The 25,821-nt window shown below is 38.4% G+C and overlaps 1 protein-coding gene across 29 annotated transcripts in view; it reads right to left on the bottom strand.

The window, feature by feature from the left end:
• Positions 1-25,821, bottom strand: part of NRXN1 (neurexin 1) — a 1,235,416-nt gene that overhangs the window by 183,401 nt on the left and 1,026,194 nt on the right. For all 29 annotated transcript variants that reach the window (XM_089327671.1, XM_089327664.1, XM_051842899.3 and 26 more), the window contains one exon: positions 1,314-1,485. In XM_089327671.1, coding sequence (XP_089183797.1) covers positions 1,314-1,485 — 172 coding nt within the window. The remainder of the gene's footprint in view (positions 1-1,313; positions 1,486-25,821) is intronic.

Raw genomic sequence — 25,821 nt, 5'->3', positions numbered from 1 at the left:
CACTGTGTACTTACTCCTCATGTGGGATCTCTGTCCTTAATGTGTTGTCCAATGTGAATTAATGCTATAACTACTACTGAAACAGTACTTTACACTTTATGTTCTGTGTGGTGCATACTATTGAAGTCTTTACTTAATATATACTAAATTGATCTTCTATATATAAAGCTAATTGAAAATGAAAAAAAAAAAAGGTCCAGAAAGGCTTCCTAGACATTTCATTCCTTAACAGTGACTCAGTATTAGAGTTTTATTTAATAAACCAGTTATTTCACCAATTCTCTCCTTCCAGAAATAATTCCAGTACAGGAGTTTACATAAATATTGGTTACCATTTTTCTTGATCAAAATGAAAATGTATTTCATACATTTTCTTTGTATTGGGTTCTAATGTGTGTGTTGTACAAAAAACATAGTTGCATCTAAAAGGAGAAAAGAAAAGAGACTGACACTTTTAATAACCTATTCCACGCTAAATTCTAGAGGATGTAATAATTGCTTTTATTATATCTATGCTTTAAACTTATATTTTACTTGAAAATAATATATGTGGTTTATAGTTGAAAATACATGAATTGCAAGCAACACTGGTTCATATTTCTTAACTACCACAATTGTTTCAATAGCACAGTACTGAAAAAGCTAATCAGCGATGAACAAGGTCATTTTTACTTTATCAAAGTAGTTGACATTCATTTCACAGACTTAAACACTTGCATCCAAGAATCTTCATGAAACTCCATGGTTACAAAAAGGGGGAAATAAGTCATTTTCCATATATCATTTTATTACTGCTAATGCACTATTTTCCTTCACTATTCCTCTGCTTGTACATGGGCTTGTAAACCTTTCCAGTGTTTCAGGTGTGCACTGCCATCAAAAATTTAATCTTATTTTCTTATTGTTTGGAAAAAAGCCTTGTACTAAACCCTCCCTTAATTTTAAAGTTTAACTTTGTTACTTTTGACAAAGCCTTTCCTTCATTCAAATACAAGGAGCCAGTAAAAAGATCTTTGACATGGTGCGCCTTTTTTTGTGTGCATTTTTCTGGTTTCAAGGATGTCCTGAATTTTGCAAACGACAATGTGTGCCTTCAAGTTTTCCTGTAAAATGCCATTTGTATACCATAGCCAGAACAGTTTAGGAGAGCATTACATTCAAATGACTCTAGAGTCCAATAAACACTTGATGGTTTGCAGAAAACCACATTTTGGTGAAACGGACGCAAAACAGTGCTCTGTTTTTTCCTGTTTTTTTTTTTTTTTTTTTTTTTTTCCATAAAATCTTCCCCAGATACACATTCACTTGCTTACCTGCAGGATAGCGCTCAATCACTGGCCAGCTGTCCACCTGTAACGTGGCATTGCCACCACTCCTCGTGAAACGGACTACATGGTATTTCCCATCATTAATGATTGCATTGGACTCTTCAATGGCGATGTCATCTGTCCCAACATTAAACTTAACTCCAATTTTTCCTTGGTGCTAGAAGAGAGGAAAAAGAAATGAGTTGTATTAATCTGTCAGCATTTAATAAGAATTACAAACAAGCTATTGCTCAAGAACATGCCTTGGACAACAGCTGCTTTCCTCCAGTTTTACTTCTGAAAAATCACCATATAGTAGAAGCAAGATTCTTGACATTTGGGTAAATCTGACCCATCTCTTTCATGGATAATTGATATTCTAAAATAAACACTGTCAAGGGAATTGAGCTGCTTTCTTCCCAGAGGCTGCCAGAGAGAAGGTACACAGCTGCCTGCCTAAAAGACATCCTTTTGAATCCCTTAACACAGCTCCTGCAATCCCCTCTTCCATTTCACAAGAAAAATGAGACTTGAAATGTTCCCTTTTAATAACTGGTGAATCAGAGCAATGAAGTCTGTTTAGAGCCAATTGACAAATGCTCATACTACAGAAAATCATTCTAAAGAAGATGGGGTGCACAGATAGGTATTTAATGAGTGCAGTTTCTTAGTCATTATTCACAAAACCATCAAATGCTACGAGCCTGAGACTCAATTTCTTTATTTTACAGATGATGAAACTATGACACGGGAAGGTGCAATGACTTGTTCAAGGTTGCATAACTTAATAGAGATATGCTAGATATATTAGATCTATTAAAACTGAAATTTGGCTTGCTTATTCTCAGATTATGTTTAAACTAAGGTGAAGCAAAGATAGGTTTTCAAAAATTAAACTTTTCTCTGATTAATGCAAAGCAGCATTCCAAAACATTCTAAGTGTAAAGTTTTTGTCATTGACTTTAGGATTTCATGATACAAGATGGCAAAAAGAAACACATGCTATGTCCTCTGTCTCCGAGAAGCATTTTCTAACAGCAGGGCTGTCAACTCTACCAGGAGCTCAGTGGATTTTGAAAGCATGTGGATTTGCCCTTAATCAGTAGCACAGAGTACTTGCACTGCAGGCCCTTGTCAAGTCCACAACCTCAAGCTGTCTACTGCTCACCTTTCATCAAACCTCTGTTGAGAGGATCAACACAGGGGGAGAAGCGTCTAAAGGACACAGCGTCTATCTAGTCCTATAGAGATTTAAAACCAGAATATTAGAAACTGAAGGTTCTGGCCTCGTTCTTTCACCCTTTGCTGGATTCCATCAGTGAATCGGGCAGCAACGGTATGGCATCAGCTTACACTGAGACTTCTTTTAAGAAAATATTGTCTAGAACTCCATTAATTGAAGGGAAATATTCAAATTTGTTATTGTGACATCTGTTATCTCCTGAGTGTAGACATCCTAGATTTGTTTCCCCATTCCCCACCGTGTTCTTACTGTCCACAAGGATTTCTTCCTTAAAAGAAGTTAGTGCAGTTTTTATTTTTTGTTTATGTCAGTTGTTTCTGGCTGATGTGATTTTTTAAAATAATTCTTTTTGACATTATATCCATATTTATTAAAACATGACATCATACCTCATAAATGAAATGTTCCCATGGAGATACATTATAAAAATTATATATTTTGGCCGGCGCCATGGCTCACTAGGCTAATCCTCCGCCTGTGGTGCCGGCACACCGGGTTCTAGTCCCGGTAGAGGCGCCGGATTCTGTCACGGTTGCCCCTCTTCCAGGCCAGCTCTCTGCTGTGGCCAGGAAGTGCAGTGGAGGATGGCCCAGGTCCTTGGGCCCTGCACCCACATGGGAGACCAGGAGAAGCACGTGGCTCCTGCCATCGGATCAGTGCGATGTGCCTGCCGCAGCACACCGGCTGCGGCGGCCATTGGAGGGTGAACCAACGGCAAAGGAAGCCCCTTCTCTCTCTCTCTCTCTGTCCACTCTGCCAGTCAAAATATATATATATATATATTTAAAAATATATATATACTGAATTAAATAAGCTAGTGAAAATGAGAAAATAGGAATTCTGTTAAAATAAGGAAATAATGAGTGCATACAAAAAGATCTGTACCAAAACAAAAATCTAAAAAAGTCTTCATAAATCTTTGGATAAAATTTCCACTTCTACTGGACTTCTGTTTGTTTATCATCTGTATAAGAAAAGAAATGAAATGACTCACAATGATATGTATTTATTAGTAAGGACCATGAGAAATATGTTGGAAAATAAAAATAAGACTGCAGGGAAATAATCTACCAAAAGCTTATGCATCTATTAACATTGAACTATTCACTTATATGGACTCTCCTGAAAACGCCACAAATTCAAATATAGTGTTCTAAGTACTTCATACACACAGATGCTGACATTTACTCCCGACAGTCCCATGATGGAGATAATATCTTTTCTCCATTTTACAGATGAGCAAATTGAGGCACACAGTGATGAAGTAACTTGGCTTATGGGGTCACACAGCTAGAAATAAATTGCTATGATATAAACCCAGGCAGTCTGACTGTGCTGTCACTCATTATGCCAGGCAGAATTTGAGATGATTGAGCCATCTAAACAGCTGCAGTTGGCAGAGTGGTATATCCAGCTGTTCTTTGCAGCCAGGTTTATCTCTTCCGCTACACGAGGAGCATCTTGGGGCCTTACATTGTACTTTGAAATTAATAGATCTGTATCAATCAATGTGTGCTTAAAAATTTTTATAATGGATAGTTAGAAACTGATGTGTGAATGTAATGGAATGTTACAATGGATTCTTTTCTGTTACAGTTTCAGCTGAGATCTTGAGATGATAAGATAATAAATCAAGAAATAGACTGTTTCAATTTTACCAAATGAAGTATGAGATCACTTAAGACAGACTTGGAAAAGTGAGAACTGCTTTTAAGGCCCTGAGTTAATTACCTCCTTCCAGTCTATCACAAAGGTAGGAAAAGCCAAGAGGAGATTCTCAATTAGAAGAAGACTTTTAGAGAGAGTTGGGATGTGATGTGATTTGCACATACCTCCAAGATGGAAGGTCACGTTTCCATTATCTCACGTGTAAAGGAAAGACTTTAGCGGAATATCTCAAAAACTTTGGTAGGTGTCTTTGGTAGCAGTCAGGGTAATTAGCAAACTGGTATTTGACTGCACTTAAGAAATCCTCAAGAGGAGAGACTGTGGCTGGCTGATGCCCTGATGTAGAAAAAAAAAATATTCCTGCACCAGGGGCCACTTGTGTGTCAGTGTTTGCGAGGACAGAGATGTGTGAGCCTTACTCAGGGACCATGGACTGACAGTCAACAAACAATCGTGTTGTAGTTTGTTCATCCCACTTATGAGATGGGCCTGGCTGGTGATGAAACCTCAATAAAAGAGCCTCGAGTTGTAGTGATACTCAGAGACCTAAGCCGGAATCCTTCATTTGCCCACTTTAAAGGAATTGCAGTTTTAAAAAATTCTAATGGTGTGTTTTAGAGCTCTAAAGAATCTATCAAAATCGCTCCAGAAAGTATCCCTCAAGAGCTTTAAGCATGGCTAAATGCAGCTGGATGGCTACTACTGCATTAGGGAGGGAAGATCATTTCCATCACTTGTGTCTTCCCCTGTCTCCTGTCCTATCTCTGGGGGAATAACAGAAGAGGAGGAAGAGGAGGAGAAGTCAAAGTCAAGGAAATAACAAGAAAAAAACACCTTTTCTCTCCCATTGCAAGTGGTCAAAGCAGGGATCATGGAGAATAAGGTGTAAATTTTTATTGTTGCAAAGGAGTGAACTGAAATTACTTTCTTATGTCCAAAGGTGACCAGATGTCTTTTTGTTATCCAAGAGGGACCAAATGAGGGTTGAGACGTTCCCTGGACTTCCATGGGGGTCAAAAAGAAATATCCCCACAGAAGAGATTTAAATTCTTGCTGCAATCTTGGAAACATCTCTTTCAGCCTAATTAGTACCTAAAGGTATTTTTAACTTTAGTGTTGCCCACCGATTTAGGGTCTCTTCTATTATAGACACATTCCTTATCAGGACAGACTGACAAAAGTTCTCAGAGGTTCCTGCTTGTTTTGATATGAATACTAAATAATTTTCAGCAGAGTCCTAATGATTAAGGAAGTCCAGCTTCTGTGAGTAGAAGTACTGTAATGCTAATGTAAAGAGTGAGCCAAACTCTGAAATAAGACCCTTTACATCGTTCCTTTAATATTTCTGCACCATGCAAATCAATAAACAGAAACCCTAAGATTTCATAGGATTTATTTCTTCTAACATAGTTACATAAATAATTGAGAAACACTGGGGAATCAGTGATGCTTGGAGAGTTTTTGATTTTCAAAGGATAATCATTTCCTCTTGAATATGTTGATTTGTGTCCCTAACTTATAATATCTTTGATATCTCATAGATTCAAACTCTAGAGCTAGCTACTATAGAACTCAATGTCATTATATATACTATATATAGCTAGTATAGAACTAGCTACTATAGAACTACTACTATAGAACTCAGTATCATTAGAGTAGGGTCAAACAATTCAAGCATTTTCTACTCTACCCTAAAATGCATCAAAGTCTTGAAAAACTATTTTAGTATAAATGATAGTCAAAGGGTCATTCACCTGAAAGCACATAAATTATAAATGTATATAAGCAAAAAATGTTTATATCAGACATATTTATAGGAGCAATATTTATGATTCTATTCAGAAACTGTAAATATTCTCAAAACATAACCTTCTCATGTTGACAGGATAGCAAGTCACTTCAATTATATAAAAAATAAAACTTGCTAAAGTTTTTTGCCAACAGATAATTACGATTCAAAAGAATTCATTTCAAATTCTTATTCTCTGGGATTAAATGTGATTGTCTCGGCAAATTCTCATGAATATTGCATTAGCAAAACCAGCAGTCATTTCGCTGGACATGTACTGATCTCTCTGTATTGTATCTTACTTGAAATGAATAACTGGCTCACAGCATAATTTCAAAAATCTATTATGAGAATATCAGTAATGAGGCATTTATAATTTAATGAAGTCTTTCCATGGATTCATTAAGTAAATAGTGACAAAGGTAATTATTGATTTTTTTCACAAAAGCTCATTTCTGAATAAGGATTATAATATTAAACCAAGTTAAAAGGAAAATCATGAAATACGACACTAGGAAGGCACTTTAAAGTTCTTGGAAGTGGCACCATAGTTTAATGTGCCATCTAATTCTATATCAAATAACATAGTCATTTGAAAAAGATACATTTGAATCAAGTTTGAGATGTAATGGTATACTCAATACCTTATACTTACATGATACAAATGTTGATACATTTTGATCTATGTGCATATGAAGTGGGTAAATCAGAATACACAGACAAGTATATAAAGATCTAGTATACACACAGCATATGGATAGGCTACATAAGATTTGAGTTCACTGCTTTCTTCCCCCATGCTGGGGTTGTTAAGTAGCTGAATTTAGCTCAACTAAACTAAAGCCAGGAAAAAAAGACTTGTTGAAAAAAGGTTAATGAAAAAAAATTTTTTTTTGTTTTGTTTACCAGACTCACATGAAATAGTGCCAAACAGGGTAAACAAGTGTGCAACTCAGGGGACTATGCAGGCTGGGGGAGCCCAGCTTACACTTTATATGCCTCTATCACAAAACATGACTCAGTCCAGTGCTCCAGGACCCTACTTTGGACAGAATTCAAAAACGTCTTCAAAGGCACTTCATGCTTGTACTCATTTCAAAATACACGACTCCCGTGGTCCAAATCCACATGGTTGACTGAAATCAGAGTCAGAGATTAATCCTCTCCAGGGAATAAGCGTTTGAAGGCACCTGGGAGACTCTGGGGCCTGTCCTCACTGTTGCTGGAATAAGCAACAGTGCAGAGAGTGACAAAGAACCAACTGTTGTCCCACCTTAAAACAAATGCACTGATTCACATAATTACTAGGTCAACCCAAATATATTTCCAAGTGAATGACTTATAGGTCCTTATAGAGACTGTGTTTCCCTATTCTAAGTTACTGTGTCAAGATGTGGTTTTAGTTTGGTTGTTTTTAACCTGGCATTGACCTAAAAATAACCACCTCTCCTCTGCTCAGAAGCACCATCATTTCAAAAACAAGAAGCTCCAGCTGTCATGCCCCAGACATTTCCCATTGAACGGTATCAGTTTATATACATTCAGTGAACAAATAAAAAATGAATATGTAATGTGCATCCTGCATTGTGCTATGTGTGAGGAAAATACAAACATGAAGAGTGTGTTTTCTGCCTTTGGGGAAGCTTTCAATCAAAACGTAAAGATAAATCATTCATGCAAATATAACCACAAATGAATTAATGGAGCTGCAGGGAGGAGCATAGGTGCACGGGAAGAAGTCTGAAGGGTGTCAGGAAGCTCTAACCATGCAGCAGCAGCAGGCCAGCAGTCAGCCAGCTATCACACTGCCAACAGGGCCCAACGCATCACCAGAAACATAAAAAATATGTCCCCTGTATTTTGCATCCTTCTTTCCAGACCCTACATAGAGTGTTCACTGGGTGCCAAGCATTGAGCTATGCACTGCACATCTCACCTGAAACTTCAAAGCACACCTGAAAGGTAAGTGTCATCAAGTTTACCCCTCAAAGAGTTTCATGCGTCCTAAATCACAAAGTTAATAAATATAGGTACTAAGTCTGGCCACAGTGCTGGGACTCTACCAAAGAATGCGTTTCGCTGTGCCAGTACTCCATGAAATGGTCTTGAAACTAAGGCCTCCTTAGAATATTGCATCAAGAGAAAAGTAGCAGAGAATGCATCCTCCTTTGTGATAACTGTATTTCATAGTCCCACACCAGCAGGACCTAGAGGTGAGAAAAATTTTGAGTGATGCCATCTCAGAAAGGTCTCATGTGGAGCTAACACATTTTTAAAAATATTGTTTTCATTTTCTAATCAAATGTTCATTCAGGAAAGTATATCTTTTTTAATATGTCTCCATTCTATTGAATGGTATGCAGTTCCTTGGACTCTATTCTGGCAGTGAAATTCTCCTGAAGGCTTATTCTTATCTCTCGGTCCTAAGAGTGTCTAACAAAAGCTGCAAGCCTGTGGAATTCCTCCTGTACATTGTGATGTAGAATGAAATACAGTGAACCTAGCATCTCACTGAGATCATTAATTCTGTATCCCCATGCACTGAAACAATGATCACAATGAAACAGAAATACTACTCTTTCAATGTGTCCTTATGTACAAAAACTGCACACCATTATTAGGCTCATTCCCCCCGGATAATCAGAGCAGAAATCAAACCCAAGAACTAGACACTGACTCGGTGGGCTATACAACATTCTGACTTTTTCTCAGATAGTACTTTTGGTTTGGATACTTTGCCTGCTGGTCTACTGTGTCATGACAAACTCCAGGTGCTGCATCTCACACCCACACTGACTCAAGTTAAGCTTTGTGTAAAGTGCAATGGCCCGATGTGATATAGCCTGTTTTTTATTGTTATTGTTGTTTATAATTTTGACATTTTATTATTGCTGCTTTAAAAACCTTTGGTTGAATGTTAAAATAGCTTTGTTCACATTACATGGTTATTTAGGAAACTGTGCAATAACCATTGTGTTCCAGGTGTTGATTAAAACCATAACCTTTGGTTTTCTGCTTCTCTCCAAATCTTTGTATTTGGGTCATTACACTGCTTATTATTAACTCCACCAGGCCCTGGACAGGGAAAGGACATTCCATCAATTCTGCAAGTTGTTGGCACTGCTATGTAAAAAGGTTTTCCAATAAAAGAGGTTTGGGATTATTTGTGGATTTCATTTACTTGTTGTATCCCAGGACCATCATTTTCATGGAGAGCTGGCTTGATAATTACAGTCTCACTCTAATGTTCCAAATTTCCATAGCACAAAGCACAACATTTTTCAGACAAATAGACAAAGCATCTTTGGATGGTAATTCTAGTCCTTTGCACACTAAATGTTACCTTAGTAACTAGGTTGAATGCAAAACAAAAATAGCCTTTGTAACACTTTGAAAACATCAGGAGACTAACGAATTAATTTTAACGTCTCTGTTGATATAAGCTGTATGTATATAGTACATTGAGAATGGAAAGATGAGCTTGGAAGGATATCCTTTTTAAAATTTATGTGAAACATGACTTACAACCAGAAAAATACTAGTGAGGTCATGTTTTAAGGTGTGTTTGACAGACTGATTTTTAATAATGCTATCTTGGTTTTCACCAGCCTCAAGCAGTGCCCCAACTTGAAATGCATTCCCAGAGAAAAGCTGACAGTGCTTCCTTTCCCCTTTTTCCTTTCTGATTGACTTCGGTGCCAGGACTGCCTGTCTCACATTTTTAGGAAAGAAAATGTGTGTAGATGGGTGCAGAAATGCAGTCACCAAAGACTATTTTCTTTAGACTCAGCAAGGCTCTATTATCCCTGGAGTGGCAAGTAATAATTCCTGCAGCCATCAGAAATAAATCTGTGGTTATGTGTGTGATTTTGGCACCATAGTTTACAAAAGGGAATATGGAGTCTCTAAGGTTGAAGCTCCTAATGATGATGGTCTTCCTTCGTCTTCATAAAACAATAATCCTGCCACAAAATTAATATCAAGAAATATTTATAAGTATCTTTTAGCTTCAGTGCATTTCACAAAACACTGTATTCTTCATGACTCAGTATGTCACAAATGTACACAGTTGGTTGTATTTATATATATATTATTTCCCTCAACTGCATGGTTGTCAAGCATAAGTAACACTAAAATATTGTAACTACCACTGCACATGAAGGTTTTAGTATTCACTGGGATTGTTTATTTACTCATTCATTCAAAAAACCCAAATAGACTTTCTACTATACTCCTTACATTCTGTTTAGTTCTGAATAAAATGTGGTTAAAATGTAGATGTGCTGTGCCAATATGAAGCCTAAATTTCACATTATCTTTATATATTACCACTTATGTTTTCATATAAAGCATTGCAAGTGTCAAGAAGGCAAAGAATAGGGTATCCCAACAGAGAGTGAGTAATTAAGCAAACCTACTCTGAGGAGTTGAAGATGAGAAGAAATCAATAATAAGTGAAAGAATTTTGTTGGCAGATGAAACAGTAAGTGTATAAGCCCAAAGATGGAAAAATATGCACAGATAAGACAGATGCTTTTATTTACAAATACACCAACAGATACAAAAATAAGGACTGTTTACATAAAAATGTACAAATTATGTATGAATATTTATTATCAGAAAATTTTCCTAGGACATAAAACTAAAATACATCACTTGCACAAATAAATTGAAAACTAGATGACTAAGCACATTAAAATCTAATTAATCTAAGAATGGAAAATTGTTGATATAAATGTAGAACCTAACAGTATGCATCTTGACATTCATCTAATTGTTTATTCCTAAGTGTCATTCTTCAATGTGCTTTATGAAATACAGTATATAAAAGACTTTGTGAATCAACAGGGATTCACCACATTTTCCAAAAGTCATTTACTTCTACAATGTCAAAAAATGATTCATCATTCTATGCTTATATTTCAAAGCTAATGTAACATGCTTAGTTTCTTTGTGGAGAAGAATGTCTTGTTAACTCATTTCTCTAGAGAGCCCTTTTATCTCAAGATGTAGCAAGAGTTATTAGTACAATTTCTACCTTACAAATACTGTTTGAAATCACTTGACTAGCTTTTCAAATACTTTCTAAAAATTAGTTGAAGAAAGAAAAGTTTTCACCCATGACCCTTTTACCTCCCTATTACTTGGAAGAGCAGATGGACAGAATTCAATGCCCGTGTCTCAAAATGCAGTCTCTTAAGAAGTGAACAAGTCACTTCAAACAAGAAAGAAGATTCTTCATCCAATTAAACTTCCAGAAAATTTTATAACAAATTAAGTCAATTGTGGATTTGTCCTGCAATTTGGAGAACAATTTTAAAGTCAGAAACATAAAGAATGGTCAAATCCAGGTAATTAGTGGACACTTTGAACTTGAAATAAAAGTTCATTAAAGCAGTGACTGTAATTACTGGAGGTCATTCCTTATCACTGTTCACCTGCAGAGTATATTTAGAGGAGACTTATGGATATTGATAAGGGAGTAGATGCAATCAGAAATAAATGAGCTGGAGCAAAGTCAAGCTAATACTCACCCACCTAAAGAACATTTCTAATTTCTCTCTCTCCTCACTGTTCTATCATATCAGCTTTTCTTCCTATGAATGTGCTATGTTCTATCCTGTCTCAGGACATCTGCTATTCCCTCTACCTGGTTAAGATTCCCCTTGTTTCCCCAACTCAAAGAATTAGTCTTCTATATTTTCTGTTGAAAAGAACCTTGAGAACTTTAGGATGGGTCTGAGCCTCAAATCTGCAGAATAAAAGGACAGCATTTATAAAAATGTGTTTCTACAAAGTAAAACCCCCTTAGCGATCACCCACTGGAATACAGAAGTACTTAAAAGTCTGGGCTGATAATAAGGGAAAAACAAGTACCAAAACAGAAACCCCTATTTCTTTTGATTAACAGAATTTTTCATGGATTTGGGTTACCTTTAGTGAATTTTTAGTATTAAATTTCACAGCACAATTTATATGCTGCCCTTGCCAAACATGTTTACTCTATTAAAATTAAGACAAAAATTAAGACAAAGCAAAACTATTGGAGAAGGTAAAAATACAGAGATATAAATTGCAAATACCATTCCAAGGCCAAACAGAAACATTATTTATCTCATTAATTATTTTGTAATGTCACTGCCAAAGCTTCTCAAAGGCGTGTCAACATCAAGAAGAGCATTATTTCACAAGAAAATGCCTGATGCTGCTGCTGCTGTAGATGATAGCAACTGTCTTCACTATGTGCCAGATACTTCTTGAAGCACTCTGTAATAAACAGTATGTAAATGTATATGACTATTTCCTTTCGGCTGAGCATCACAATGCTTAATAATGTGTCCCCAGTCACATGTCTAACAAGCATCAGACTGTTGATTTGGTTGCAAGCAGTCTGGGTCCATATTTTGTATGCTTAACCATACCATCATTCCTTGCAGGAGGTCCAAGGTGCTAAAAAGAGATGGGGGTTTAGATATGATTTTCATAAGCCTCTTGGAAAGAGATGCTGGCATTCTAACTTGAAACTATTGAGCAAAATATCAGTTGCTTTTCAAACCTCCCTTCCTTTAATCCTCAGAGTAAGTCCATTTTCTAGCTTTCAACTGTCACATTAACTACGTTTAAAAATCAGTGTAGCTACTTCACTTCAATGAAGTAGCCACTACACTTCACAGCTAAAGCATCAATCGAGAGAGAGAGAGAGTGAGAGAGAGAGAGAGAAACAAACCTTCCATCTCCTGGTTTACTCCCCAAATGGCAACAACAGCAAGAGCTTGGCTGAGCTGATTGGAAGCCAGGAGCTTCCTCTGGGTTCCCCACTTAGTGCAGGGCCCCAAGCACTGATGACATCCTTTGCTGCTCTTCCAGATGCACTAGCCGGGAACTATATCAGAAGTGCAGCAGTCAGAACTCAAACCAGTGCCCGCATGGGATGCTGGCTGTGACAGCGACTTTACCCACTATGCAACAGCACCAGTCCCTCCAAACTAATGTCTTTCAATCATATCCTGCCACCCCTCCACTCTGTGCACTCATCAAGATGCCTTGCAAGTAGAAGTCACACAAGGGTACCCTGTGGCCTCTAAACTTCACGTATTTATATTTACAAATGTGCCCAGCAGAGCCCAGCAACCTCTTTTTAACTGGCATTACATCAGTCCAGAATTACTAATAGGCTAAATATTCACCTGCATTAGTGCCAAGATAGACTTTCTCATGGGTCAAGAGCCCTGGGAACAGAAATGGAAGCAAAGTACACTTGAGAGGTTTAAATTAAACATATCCACACATGTTTATATATGTATATATGTAACATTTCTTACAGCATTAAAGCTTTTGTTGCCATTTGGGAAAGGCATTATGAGCTTGTAGCATTTGATGATACAATTATTAATTTGAGCTAATTTTACGCAGGATGCGACCTGAGAATGACAGTTCTGAGTAAAAGCTTCATGCAAGCAATCATAGAGATAATACTGGTGATGTCCTGAAAAGTGAACAAAAAAAGATTCCAAAACACTCTCCCATCAGGCTAAGTGCACTCTTTGATGTCAACAAAAAGAGAAGAATATTGGCTCTGGTTGCACTTCAATTAACAACTAACAAGTAATAATCTATGATTAACTCACAGGATTCAACAATTTCATTTGATGATACATGAGTAAGAGATGTGGGAAGCATTTAAGTTCAGGCCAAGATGCAAGAAGTAAGAACCCTGTACAATTGCTTTGGAAACACTGAATTTTTGATAAACTTCCCCAGTCAAAATTAAACTGTTAGAGGCTCCTTTGAAGTGATGATAATCTATTTTTTCTGCTTTAATTAACTTTATCAGCTGTCTTGAACTTCACTATCATGGTTTATTTTATACAAAGAAAAAATCCATAAGAAGAAATTATGAAAGATAATTCATGATAGATTTATATATATGTATTTATTCATTTGGAAAAAGTTACAGAGAGAAATAGAGTCAGACAGAAAGAAAGAGAGAAAGCTCTTCAATCTGCTGGCTCACTCCACAAATGGCCACAACGGCCAGGGCTGGGTCAGGCCAAAGCCAGAAGCCCAAGGCTTCTTCTGGTCTTCTCTGTGGTGATAGATGCCCAAGCACTTGGGGCCACCCTCTGCTGCATTTTCCAGGTCAGTAGCAGGGAGCTGAATCAGATGTGAAGCAGCCAGGACATAAACCGGTGCCCATATGGATGCCAAGATTTCTTTTTCTTTATTTATTTGAAAGTCAGAGTTACAGAGAGAGGTGAAGACAGAGAGAGAGGTCTTCTATCTGCTGGTTCACTCCTCAGATGGCTGTAACACACGGAGCTGTGCTGATCCGAAGCCAGGAGCCAGGAGCTTCTTCTGGGTCTCCCACGTGGGTGCAGGGGCCCAAGGACTTGGGCCATCTTCTACTGCTTTCCCAGGCTATAGCAGAGAGCTGGATCGGAAGTGGAGCAGCCGGTCTCAAACCGGCACCCATATGGGATGCCAGCACTTCAGGCCTGGGCTTTAAACTGCTGCGCCATAGCACTGGCCCCAAGGGATGCCATGATTTCAGGCAGCAGCTTTACCTGCTATGCCACAACGCTAGCCCCCATATTTAATCTTTAAAATTATTTTATAGAATTTAATGCTATTTAGCATTTTATTTTGTTTGTTAAGTTGTTGACTCATCCATCATTCAGCTTGAAATATCATAATGTCAAAACCAGGCTATTGGCCAGCTCCGCGGCTTACTAGGCTAATCCTCTGCCTTGCGGCCCCGGCACACCGGGTTCTAGTCCCGGTCGGGGCAACGGATTCTGTCCCGGCTGCCCCTCTTCCAGGCCAGCTCTCTGCTGTGGCCAGGGAAGTACAGTGGAGGATGGCCCAAGTGCTTGGGCCCTGCACCCCATGGGAGACCAGGATAAGTACCTGGCTCCTGCCATCGGATCAGCGCGGTGCGCCAACTGCGGCGCGCAGGCCACGGCGGCCATTGGAGGGTAACCAATGGCAAAGGAAGACCTTTCTCTCTGTCTCTCTCTCTCACTGTCCACTCTGCCTGTCAAAAAATTAAAAAAAAATAGGCTACAAGAGTTGAACTGTTTCAACATATTTTTCAAACAAATGACTATACTGGCATTAGCATATATGACCAACACATTGATGATATATATTATATAGTATATATTAGTGCATTTATATAAGATTACATACATAAAAACTAATACATATACTATGCATAGTCATTATATATGAAATTAATGTATATAATATCTACTGATGAAGCATTGAGGCAAAACTAGGTCATTGATGTTCTCAAAATAAATCCTCAAAAAAGAGAAATTTGGGGCCAGTATTGTGCTTCAGTGGGTTATATCATCGCCTGTAATGCCAGCATCCCATATGAGCACCAGTTTGAGACCCGGCTGCTCCACTTCTGATCTGTCTCTTTGCTAATGTGCCTGGGAAAGCAACAGAAGTGGTCCAAGTACTTGGGCCCTTGCCACCCTTGTGGGAGGCCTGGATGTAGCGCCAGGCTCCTGACTTCAGCCTGGCACATCTGCAGCTATTTTGGCCATCTTGTGGGGATAATACAGCAGATGCAAGATCTCTCTTTTTATCTGTCTCTCCTTCTCCCTCTGTAACTCTCTGCCTTTCAAATAAATCAGTGGGGAGGGAGAGGGAAAGGGGAGGGTTGCGGGTGGGAGGGAAGTTATGGGGGGGAAGCCATTGTAATCCATAAGCTGTACTTTGGAAATTTATATTCATTAAATAAAAGTTAAAAAAAAATAAAGTTAAAAGAGAAACAGCCCAGCACTGTGGTGCAGCGGATTAAAGCCCCGGCTTGCAGCGCCAGCATCCCATATCGACACTGGTTTAAGTTTCAACTTTTCTATTTCTGATCCAGCTCTCTGCTGTCGCCTGGGAAAGCAGCAGATGATCCAAGTCCTTGGGACTCTGCACCCATGTGGGAGACCCGGAAGAAGCTCCTGGCTCCTGGATTTGGATCAGCACATCTCCAGCTGTTACCGCCACCTGGGGAGTGAACCAGTGAATGGAAGACCTCTCTCTCTCTCTCTCTCTGGCTCTACCTTTCTCTGTAAATATGTCATTGAAATAAATAAAATACATCTTTTAAAAAAGAGAGAAACTTGATAACCACATAAAATGGTCTCTCAACATCAAAAGGTGAGCCTTGCTACATTCTACATTCACACTATATGAGTTTTCAAAATGATGTTGATTTTATCAATTCCTGAGATGTATCTTAATTTTAACCCAATTTATTGTTTGGTAAAACATGTATTATATTTGATATTGATGATATCAATAAACTCAACATTGATTCTCTTGCCAGCAAAGTCTACTTGGACTTTCCAGAGTATTGTCTTATCTCTCAGACTATCCAGCATAATAAACAGCTCATTCATCATTGCACTAGCTATCTCTGATTTTTAAGGGATCTACTGGGGCTTTCAAAAATTATTACTACTATTACTATTATTCAACTTCTTACTACCCTTAACATTTACTCTCCTACCATGAATACTGACTGCCACATGCTACCATTAAAATATTAAATACTTTTTTTTAAAAACTACTTATATATTTATTTGAATGACAGAGTTACAGAGAGGCAGAGGCAGAGAGAGAGATCTCTATCTGCTGGTTTACTCCCCAGAATACTGCAACAGCTGGAGCTGTGCCAATCTGAAGCCAGGAGCCAGGAGCTTCTTTGGAGTCTCCCACACAAGTGCAGGGTCCCAAGGACTTGGGCCACCTTCTACTGCTTTCCCAGGCCATAGCAAAGAGCTGGATCAGAAGTGGAGGAGCCAGGACTTGAACCAGTGCCCATATGGGATGCCAACACTGCAAGTGGTGGCTTTACCTGCTACACCACAGCATCAGCATCAAGAAATAACTTTTAAAAAACTTTCTTCTTTATGTTTTAGATTTGTTTTGGACATATCAATCAATGAGGTATCACAGGAAATGGAAATAATAGTTTAAATTATTAGAAAAAAAAGAGGAAAACAAACACTGTTTGATGCAAAAATGGACACTTTAATTAATATTAAGGAGCGAGTCTTCAGAAAACTATTCTAAAAGTGAGACGATCTAATCTAAATGCAGAAATTCCCATAGGAGTAGCAAAGCTATTCAATACAGTACCTTAGACTAAAAATGTCAAATATGGATTTAATGAAAGTGCATAGACTTTTTTGGCAAACGCTTCTAAATGTACATTGTGTGATGAGTACATTGAGGTCTGCTATGTTATTTTCTTGATAATTTCCATAATAGAAAGACTGTTTAATGGAAGCCAGAAAATCAGGAGAACAGTAATTTTTTTATAACTATATCTGGATCTTAAACACATTATATATATATATATGTACATATATATAATATTCATTTTTTTCAGTCCTATAATTCTATCTTACTCCCATGGCCTTCCTAGTTTTCATATATCTTAATATATTCTAATTCATAATAGCTCAATTTATGATAATCAATGCTGGACAATGAATTAAAAGTTTAGTAAAACCACAACAAAGGCCTTGTTGTAACTTCAAAATAGCATGCTCTTCCTGCTTTCTTTGGGGATTTAAAATTGTTTCTTTGTCTAGGTCCTGGGAGTCTCCTATGTTTACTAGAATACTGTGTGCCTTAAGGAACCCTTTTAAAAAAGGGAAAACAACCAAATTTGGATTCTTCTAGGACACTGAGATGCTTTGACAGCAATTATTGCAGTAGACACTGGTGAAGAACCTACGCTCATAGCTGATGTCTTCCATCAAAACTGCAACTACATTTATTCTGGTTGAACCCAAGGGCCAATATTGAGAGAGTACAAATGTATCCAGGGAGCAATCCGTCACTTTTATTTGTAGAGTGGGTTTATTTTCATGTATCGATGTCATACAAATGATATTTCTGGGATTCCTGCTGTATAACATCTGAAAAATAAAAACACTCTAGAACATAAAGCAAAAATATATATAAAATATATATTGACAATAGTTTCAATTTATGTGCAGTTATACTTCCATAATGGTGATGTAACACAACAAATCTATGTTTACTATGTGAAGGGAATCTTTGTTAAGAATAAGGGATATGGCATGGGGACATGTGAGTCTCTTATTCTTCCTGTCATTATAAGGCTGATGCAAAATGCAAGAATAAAGTAGGACACAGGAAAACAATCACCAAGAGAATATCACATAAGCCTCTGAATTCAGAAATAAAGAACGTTGAGGGAGCAAATCCCTCCTTTGCTTATCCTTCAACATAAAAAGTTAATTTTAAATCAAATTCATTGCTTAACCTTATTTGTGGGGTGTGTGTGTGTGTGTGTGTCTTTATGTGCACACACAGATCAAAGTCTTAAGCAATAAAAACTTGATAGCAGCAAATCAATGAAAGGGTCAATTACAGCATCTTTTTAATCCATATTTCTCCACTTTCAATAAACAGTAGTTACCAAATATAATTCAATAATACAAACAAGTGAACACTTTCCCTTTAGTTTTAGTTTAGACTATCCAATATGCTTTATATTCATTTACATTACTAGTTATAAAAATTTTCTCTTATTCCTCTATGGATAGTTTAAGAGAATGCCCACAAGCTGTATCCCTTTTAAAAAAATGAGTACTCTGAAAGATAAAAATGCTCATATCCTTTGCATATCATTGGCATCCCATACAGGCACCAGTTCAAGACCTGGCTACTCTATTCCCTATCGAGATCCCTGCTTGTGTTGTGACATAATGGGTAAAACTGCCACCTGAGACGATGGCATCCCCGATGAGCGCCGGTTTGTGTTCTTGTTGTTCCACTTCCAATACAGGTCCCTGCTAATGTGCCTGGGAAAGCAGCAGAACATGGTTCAAGTGTTTGGGCCCCTGCCACCCACGTGGGAGACCTGGAAGATGCCCGAGCTCCTGGTTTCAGCCTGGCTCAGCCCTGGCTGTTGTGGCCATTTGGGGTGTAAACCGATGGATAGAAGATCTCCCTTTCTGTATCTCATCATCCCCCCCCCAACCCCTGTAATTCTGCCTTTCAAATAAATGAAAAATAAGTTCAATTTGAAACATGCCAGTGATGCTACTACTTTTCAAAACAGGCTATCCAATCAAAAAATCATTTTGAGCTTCAAATCTACCTCTCCTTCATGGGTCTGTACTATGGATTGAGACAGTGTTATCTGTACCCCTTTCCCACATGACAGACCTTAACCTATTTGGAAATAGTTACACAAGTCACTTTCTTCCATGCTCAACTCTCAAGTATTCTGCTAGAAAATCATCTTATTTTCTAACTATCAATCTGTAAGTGAAGTTTTCTTTTTCTTTAGAGACAGAGAGACAGAGAGAGACAGAGAGAGAGAGAGAGGTCTTCCATCTGCTGGATCACTCCCCAAATGGCCTCCATGGCCGGACCTGGGCCCATTCGAAGCCAGGAGCCTGGAGCTTCTTCCAGGTCTCCCACATGGGTGCAAGGGCCCAAGCACTTGAGCCATCGCCTACTGCTTTCACAAGCCATGGCAGAGAGCTGGATAGGAAGAGGAGCAGCCGGGACTGGAACCAGCACTCCTATGGGATTCTGGCACTGCAGGAGGCAGCTTTACCTGCTATACCACAGTGCCAGCCTTGTAAGTGAAGTTTTCCACACATTTCATACATCCAGTTTGTTAATAAGGTTATATTCTAATGCACATCCACACAATACACTAACTCAAATGCAGTATGTTAGACAGCCACTAAGCATGCACCATTTCCTTCATTATTTTTCCATGAAAATTGAGTTAATTTAATAGCTGCATTTACTAAGTGTTCATTTACTAGTCACATTCATTAAACTAAAATTCTCAGATCTCTTGCATACTGTTCATTGGCCAGATATCTCCCCTCTATTTATGCTTGTAAATTTGAGAACACAATTCCAAGCCTTCAATGACCCCCTCTAAGTCTCCCATCTTTGTTGCCCTGGATCAAACCTTTTCCTTTATTGGAAATATTCCTTTGCATCTCTGCTGTGTGAGACACTGACTATCTTATTTATCCTGAATTTAAACTTCTTCAGAAGTTTCTAGAGTGAAAATCATTCCACTTGATGAGAAGAAAAAATCTAAAAGGGAGGTAAACAACCCAGATTTGTGACTTCACCTGTCACATTACACTGCTTTACCTAAGCAGATGGCTTCCTTGCTCAGCCTGCTGCGGAAATCACACACAAATGCATGTGACGTAACACACCACTTATTCTGATTTAGTCTCAGTAAGGTCACATTTACTTGCTCAGAGCAATCACTCTTCCTTTTTAAAATATTTTTTGATTTTGCAAATATCCTTTGAAATACTAGTTTAGAATATACGGGGTTGTCAGTTCTTGTGGAGATAGAATGCTGTGAGATTGCAAGGGCTTTTCTGGGTCTTTGACATCAAGGGTAAGACTCAGAGTTAAATGGGCCTGACAGTATGTACCAGTCTCATCCAGGGCAAGCCACTGCTTCCTTTGCTAAAATTGTATACACATCTACTTCAGAGGTCTAAGAGGATCACATGCTTGTTTTTAAAGTAAAGTGTTTAAAATAATGACTAGGCTAAATTAAGTACTCAATAAATATAACCTGTTATTACACCTTCATGAATACAAAGTGAACATCAAAAGAAATCAGAAAATAGTGGATATTTATTACTTTTTGAAACACAAGCTATTCAGGTGCTCAAATTATTTCTCTTGTTCTGTGATTTTCTTTGACCTTGATGTCCTTATATATCTATATTAATAGAAAGGTACTTTAATGGTTTGTGAAAGAATGGATTTAAAACCTTCATTTTGGGCTGGTGTTGTGGCATAGTAGGTTAAGCTGTGCTTGAAACACCCACATCCCATATTGGAGAGGTGTTTGGAGTCCCTGATCCTCTGATCCAGCTCCCAGTTAGTGCACCTGGAAAAACAGCAGATGATGGCCAAAATACCTGGGTCCCTGTCATGCATGTGGGAGCCCCAGATGGAGTTCCTGATTCCTGGCATCAGCCTGTCCCAGCTTCAGCTATCATAGCTTGGTATTTGCCCTTTTCTCTCTGGCATTCTGCATTTTTTTTGATAGGCAGAGTGGACAGTGAGAGAAAAAGACAGAGAGAAAGGTCTTCCTTTTCCGTTGGTTCACCCCACAATGGCCACTGCGGCTGATGCACTGCGCTGATCTGAAGCCAGGAGCCAGGTGCTTCTCCTGGTCTTCCATGCAGGTGCAGGGCCCAAGCACTTGGGCCATCCTCCACTGCACTCCCGGGCCACAGCAGAGAGCTGGACTGGAAGAGGAGCAACCGGGACAGAATCTGGCACCCCGACTGGGACTAGAACCCGGGCTGCTGGCACCGCAGGTAGGGGATTAGCCTATTGAACCGTGGCACTGGCCTTGGCATTCTTCTTTTAAAATAAATATTTTAATTGTTTGTGTTTATTTGGCCATATTTTTTTTTTAGGTACAAAAAGGATTTTTAAAAATAGTAAATGGAAGGGCTGATGTTGTGGCACAGTGGGTAAAGCTGCCAACTGCGATGCCAGCATCCTCTATGTGCACTGGTTTGTGTTCCAATTGTTCCACTTCCAATCCAGCTCCCTGTTAAGGGCCTGGAGAAACCATCAGATTACCCAAGTGTTTGTGTCCTTGTCACCATATGGGAGACCCAGAAGAAGCTCCTGGCTGCTGTCTCCTGTCTTTAGTCTGGCTCAGCATTGGATGTTGTAGCCATCTGGGGAGTGACCCAACAGATGAGAGATCTCTTTCTCTCTTCCTCTTTCTCTGTAACTCTTTCAAAATTAATAAATAAATCTCTTAAAAATAAAATATGAAAAATCTGCATTATGAAAAAACTAGGTATGCATTTCTCAATATTTTTGCACCCAAATAAATTAAGACTTTTAGTTCTAATTTCCCTTGAACTTTCTGAGGTACTCCCACCTGTCGAAAATTGAAACCGGAGGAGAATGTACACTTTGCATGAGGTCTTGCCTGATACCACTAGTTTTGGATCTCTCCAAAGAACTCCTAACTTTCAAGTATCATATTGGCATGATTTCTATTGGTCATTAATCATTCCATTGGTTAATTAAGCATTATTGGGTATCTTTATGCATGTAGGAAACTATGTGGAGTACTACTGAGAATAAAAATCATAGTAGGGGATTTCCTTATTTTAAATGTAAGGGCCATATATACAAGAATTTATATGTTGGTGCAAGGCAATATACAAACAACTCTAAGATTACAGATCTAAAGAAAGCACAGCATGGGCTGGAAGAAAACATTTACCAAAAAAAAAAATGTGATAAAGGATACTATTCAAAATATACAAAGAATTCTTAAAGTTCAACAACAAGAAAACAACCTGATTTGAAAAATGGGTAGTCACCTTACCAATGAAAGCATAGAGAAGGTAAGTGGCATGAAAGGTACTCAACAGCACACAGCATTAGGGAATTGCAAATTTAAAAAAGTGCTATTCAGCGTACACCTGTTAGAATGGCCAAAGTCTGAGACACTGACAACAGAATGCTGGTGAAGACGTGGAACAACGGAACTCTCACTCACTGCTGGTGGGAATGCGAATGTTATAGCAACTTGGATAACAGTCTGGCAGTTTCTCACAAAACTAAACATACTTCTATTAACTGTCCTACAATCTGGGGGCAGGTATTGTGGTGCAGCCCATTATGCCCACAGGCCATATTGGAGTGACAGTCTCCCCAGCTCTGCCTCTGATCCAGCTCCTTGCTAATGCAAGTGTGAAGCAGTAGTTGACAGTTCAAGCATGTGAGTCCCTGCCACCCACAGAGGAGACCCGGATGAAGCTCCTCGCTCTGGACTTTGGTATGGCCCAATCCCTTCTACTGCAGCAATTTGATGAGTAAACCAACTGATGGTTAGGTGGAAAATCAATCTGTCTCTTTTTCTGTCTTCCCCCTCACCTCTTTGTCATCTGCCTTACAAATAAATAATATTTATAATAAAATAAAAATCCAACAACCAAGCTTTTTGTATTTACCCAATCAAGCTAAAATACTATGTGCATAGAACAATCTGTTTCTGGTTGTCTTGGCGAATTGTATTGATTATTCTGAAAATCTGTAAAAAAGGAAGATGTCCTTCAGTGGGCGAATGGACAAATGTTGGTAGAGCCAGACAATGGAATAATATTCAGCACTAAAAAGAAATGGGCTATCAAGCCATAAAAAGGTAAGGAGGACATTTAAATGAAACTAAGTAAAACATGACAATCTAAGAAGGCTATAGGCTATAGGTTCTCAACTATGTGAACTTCGGGAAAAGGCAAAACTGTAGTGTCAGAAAATTAGCAGTGGTTGCCAGGAGTTGGGAGGAGAGAAGGATGAGTAGGTAGAGCACAGGGGAGTTTAGGGCATTGAAATGACTCTATATGATACTAAAATAGTGAATGAAAGTAATTTTACATTTGTCAAAACCCTCATAAGGCACAACATCAGGACTGAACCCTAATGTATACTATGCATTTTGATAAAGATGTAGCCATGCATATTCACCAATTTTAACAAATGCACCGCTCTGTTGTCGGATGTAGATGGTGTGAAAGGCTGTGCAAGTGGAAAATTGGGGTCTATGTGTAATGTCTGTGCTTTGTGACTTCTGAAATTGCTCTAAAAGAACACCTATTTAAATATATATTATATATAAGTATATATAGGATCAATTATAGAAGAATCAAAATTTTGAAGGTGCCCAAGCATAGACAGAATTAACATTCCTTGAGCACTAATTCTGATCTTGGAATTATCTAAGCAATGAATATGCATGCCCTCATTTAATCCTCATAACAAACTAATAAAGGGAACAACATTATTCTCTCCTTTTTCTAGTGGCATAAGACTTAAAATAATAGGTAACTTTTTCAGTGTCACAGAACCAGTGTGGGGATGAGGCTGATATGAACCCAGGCTGTCTGATTCCATGGCCAGGGTTAACCAAGGTTCTACACTGTTTGTCTTGGCGGGAGAAGGAAATTTCGATGGACAAAAACAACAGGAAGAGCAAATCACATGGGGGGGAATCAGATTCACTTCTGGAAATTTTGCAACCCATGATGTGTTATGTGCTACTTATTTTCATTTAGTATTTCTACAAGATGGCTAGTACACATCCAAAATTAAGAGGCAGTAGTCTTTCTGTGATAACATAATTATATTACACACATATATTTTTATTTAATTTATAAATAGTTTTCTTATCAAGAAAACTTATTAAGGAGAAATAATTTTTATAGGGTCAACCTTGGAGCTAAGCAATTGTATGTGTTATCTTTTTAACACTAGGAGGTTAGATTCCTTGCCTTAATTGATTCTTGAACCTTTCTGAATGTGTCTATAGCCACAGCTGGAAATTCTCCTAAGACTCAATATTTCTTTTTATTGTAATTAGTAATTTTTACCACAAGGCAAACACATTACAGGTGAAGGAATAATTGCATGACTTACTGGGGTACTGTAAAAAGCCATGCAATTTCTGTAGATCTTCTACTGAGTTGTCTGCAGCAACTGAAGTTTATCAGAAAGATTTATGACACAGTATTACAGTCTCTAATAATTGACTTTGGGAATCTGGGAGAACTCACTGATGCTAAAGTTATTATCTGAACCTCACAGGAGTAATTAGAGATAAAATCTAAAGTGTTAAGTCAGCAGCCAAAAAAAAAAATTATCAATTAAAGCCTTTGTCTACATTGGAGGAAAAAACAAAAGGGTTGAGGGAAAGAAAAGATTCCAGTTTTTTTTTTTTAAATCTTACATTCAAACATGAATGCCAAAAAATTAGACCTCAAAAGCATTTCTCAAGTATCTAGGGATTTTGGTGGGGTCGGATCTCTACAGGAAAAGGACCCCCGGAAGGGTTCTCAGAGTAGGTTACTAGCATTGCTTTGTATATCCCAAACTGGAGGAGCACTTGCACATCCACACACTTGGGGCTTACAGAAAGCAAGGGAAGCCTCTGCTTCTCCTCATGGCCCTTCTGAGAATCCTGCAACATCTCTCTCCAGCCCTGCTCTTTGACACTGGCATTTTGAAATATATTTGGGAAAATCACGTTAGCAATTTTTAAAATTTTGCAGCATGAAAGAGGCATGGAGCTGGCACTGAGGTAAAGTGGGCAAAAGCTACCTCCTGCAATGTCAGTATCCCATATTGGCATCCACAGTTTGAGTCCTTGCTGATCCACTTCTGATCCAGCTCCTTGCTAAGGTGCCTTTGAAAGCAGCAGAAGATGCCCCAAGTGCTTGGGCCCCTGAACCCATGAAGGGGACTCAAAGGAAGCTTCTGGCTTCAGATCTGCCCAGCTCCAGTTGTTGTGGCCATTTGGGGAGTGAAGTAGTGAACGGAAGATTTCTCTCTGTCTCTCCATCTCCTTTTCTCTGTAGCTCTGACTTTCAAATAAATAAATAATACTTAAAACGAGGAAGAAGAAGGAGGAGGAGGAGGAGAAATAGGTGGAGGAAAAGGAAGAACAAGAAAAGAGGCTGCTTTTCTTCTAAATCCAGGGCTCCAGCTAATGGCACTGATGTTATTTTTTCTTTCCTAAATATTTCTGACTTGATGCTGATCTTTCCCTGATATGTATCCAACTAAAAATGACTTAAAAACCCTTCCTTTTTCTCATATCTAAGGGGGAGAGGTAGTGAGATGTCAGTGGGAAATAACACATGGTTTCCTTAATTGACCCACTAAAGGCAACAGAAAATTTCCTATGTACATGTGTGTTTAATGTAAACGCATATATATGTAAAATGTAATGTATA

This window comes from Oryctolagus cuniculus, chromosome 2 (assembly GCF_051225735.1).
Source record: "Oryctolagus cuniculus isolate XC-2025 breed Fujian yellow rabbit chromosome 2, ASM5122573v1, whole genome shotgun sequence".
Classification (NCBI taxonomy): domain Eukaryota; kingdom Metazoa; phylum Chordata; class Mammalia; order Lagomorpha; family Leporidae; genus Oryctolagus; species Oryctolagus cuniculus.
The sequence above is the reverse complement of the archived record's forward strand: the minus strand, read 5'-3'. Positions and strand labels throughout refer to the sequence as shown.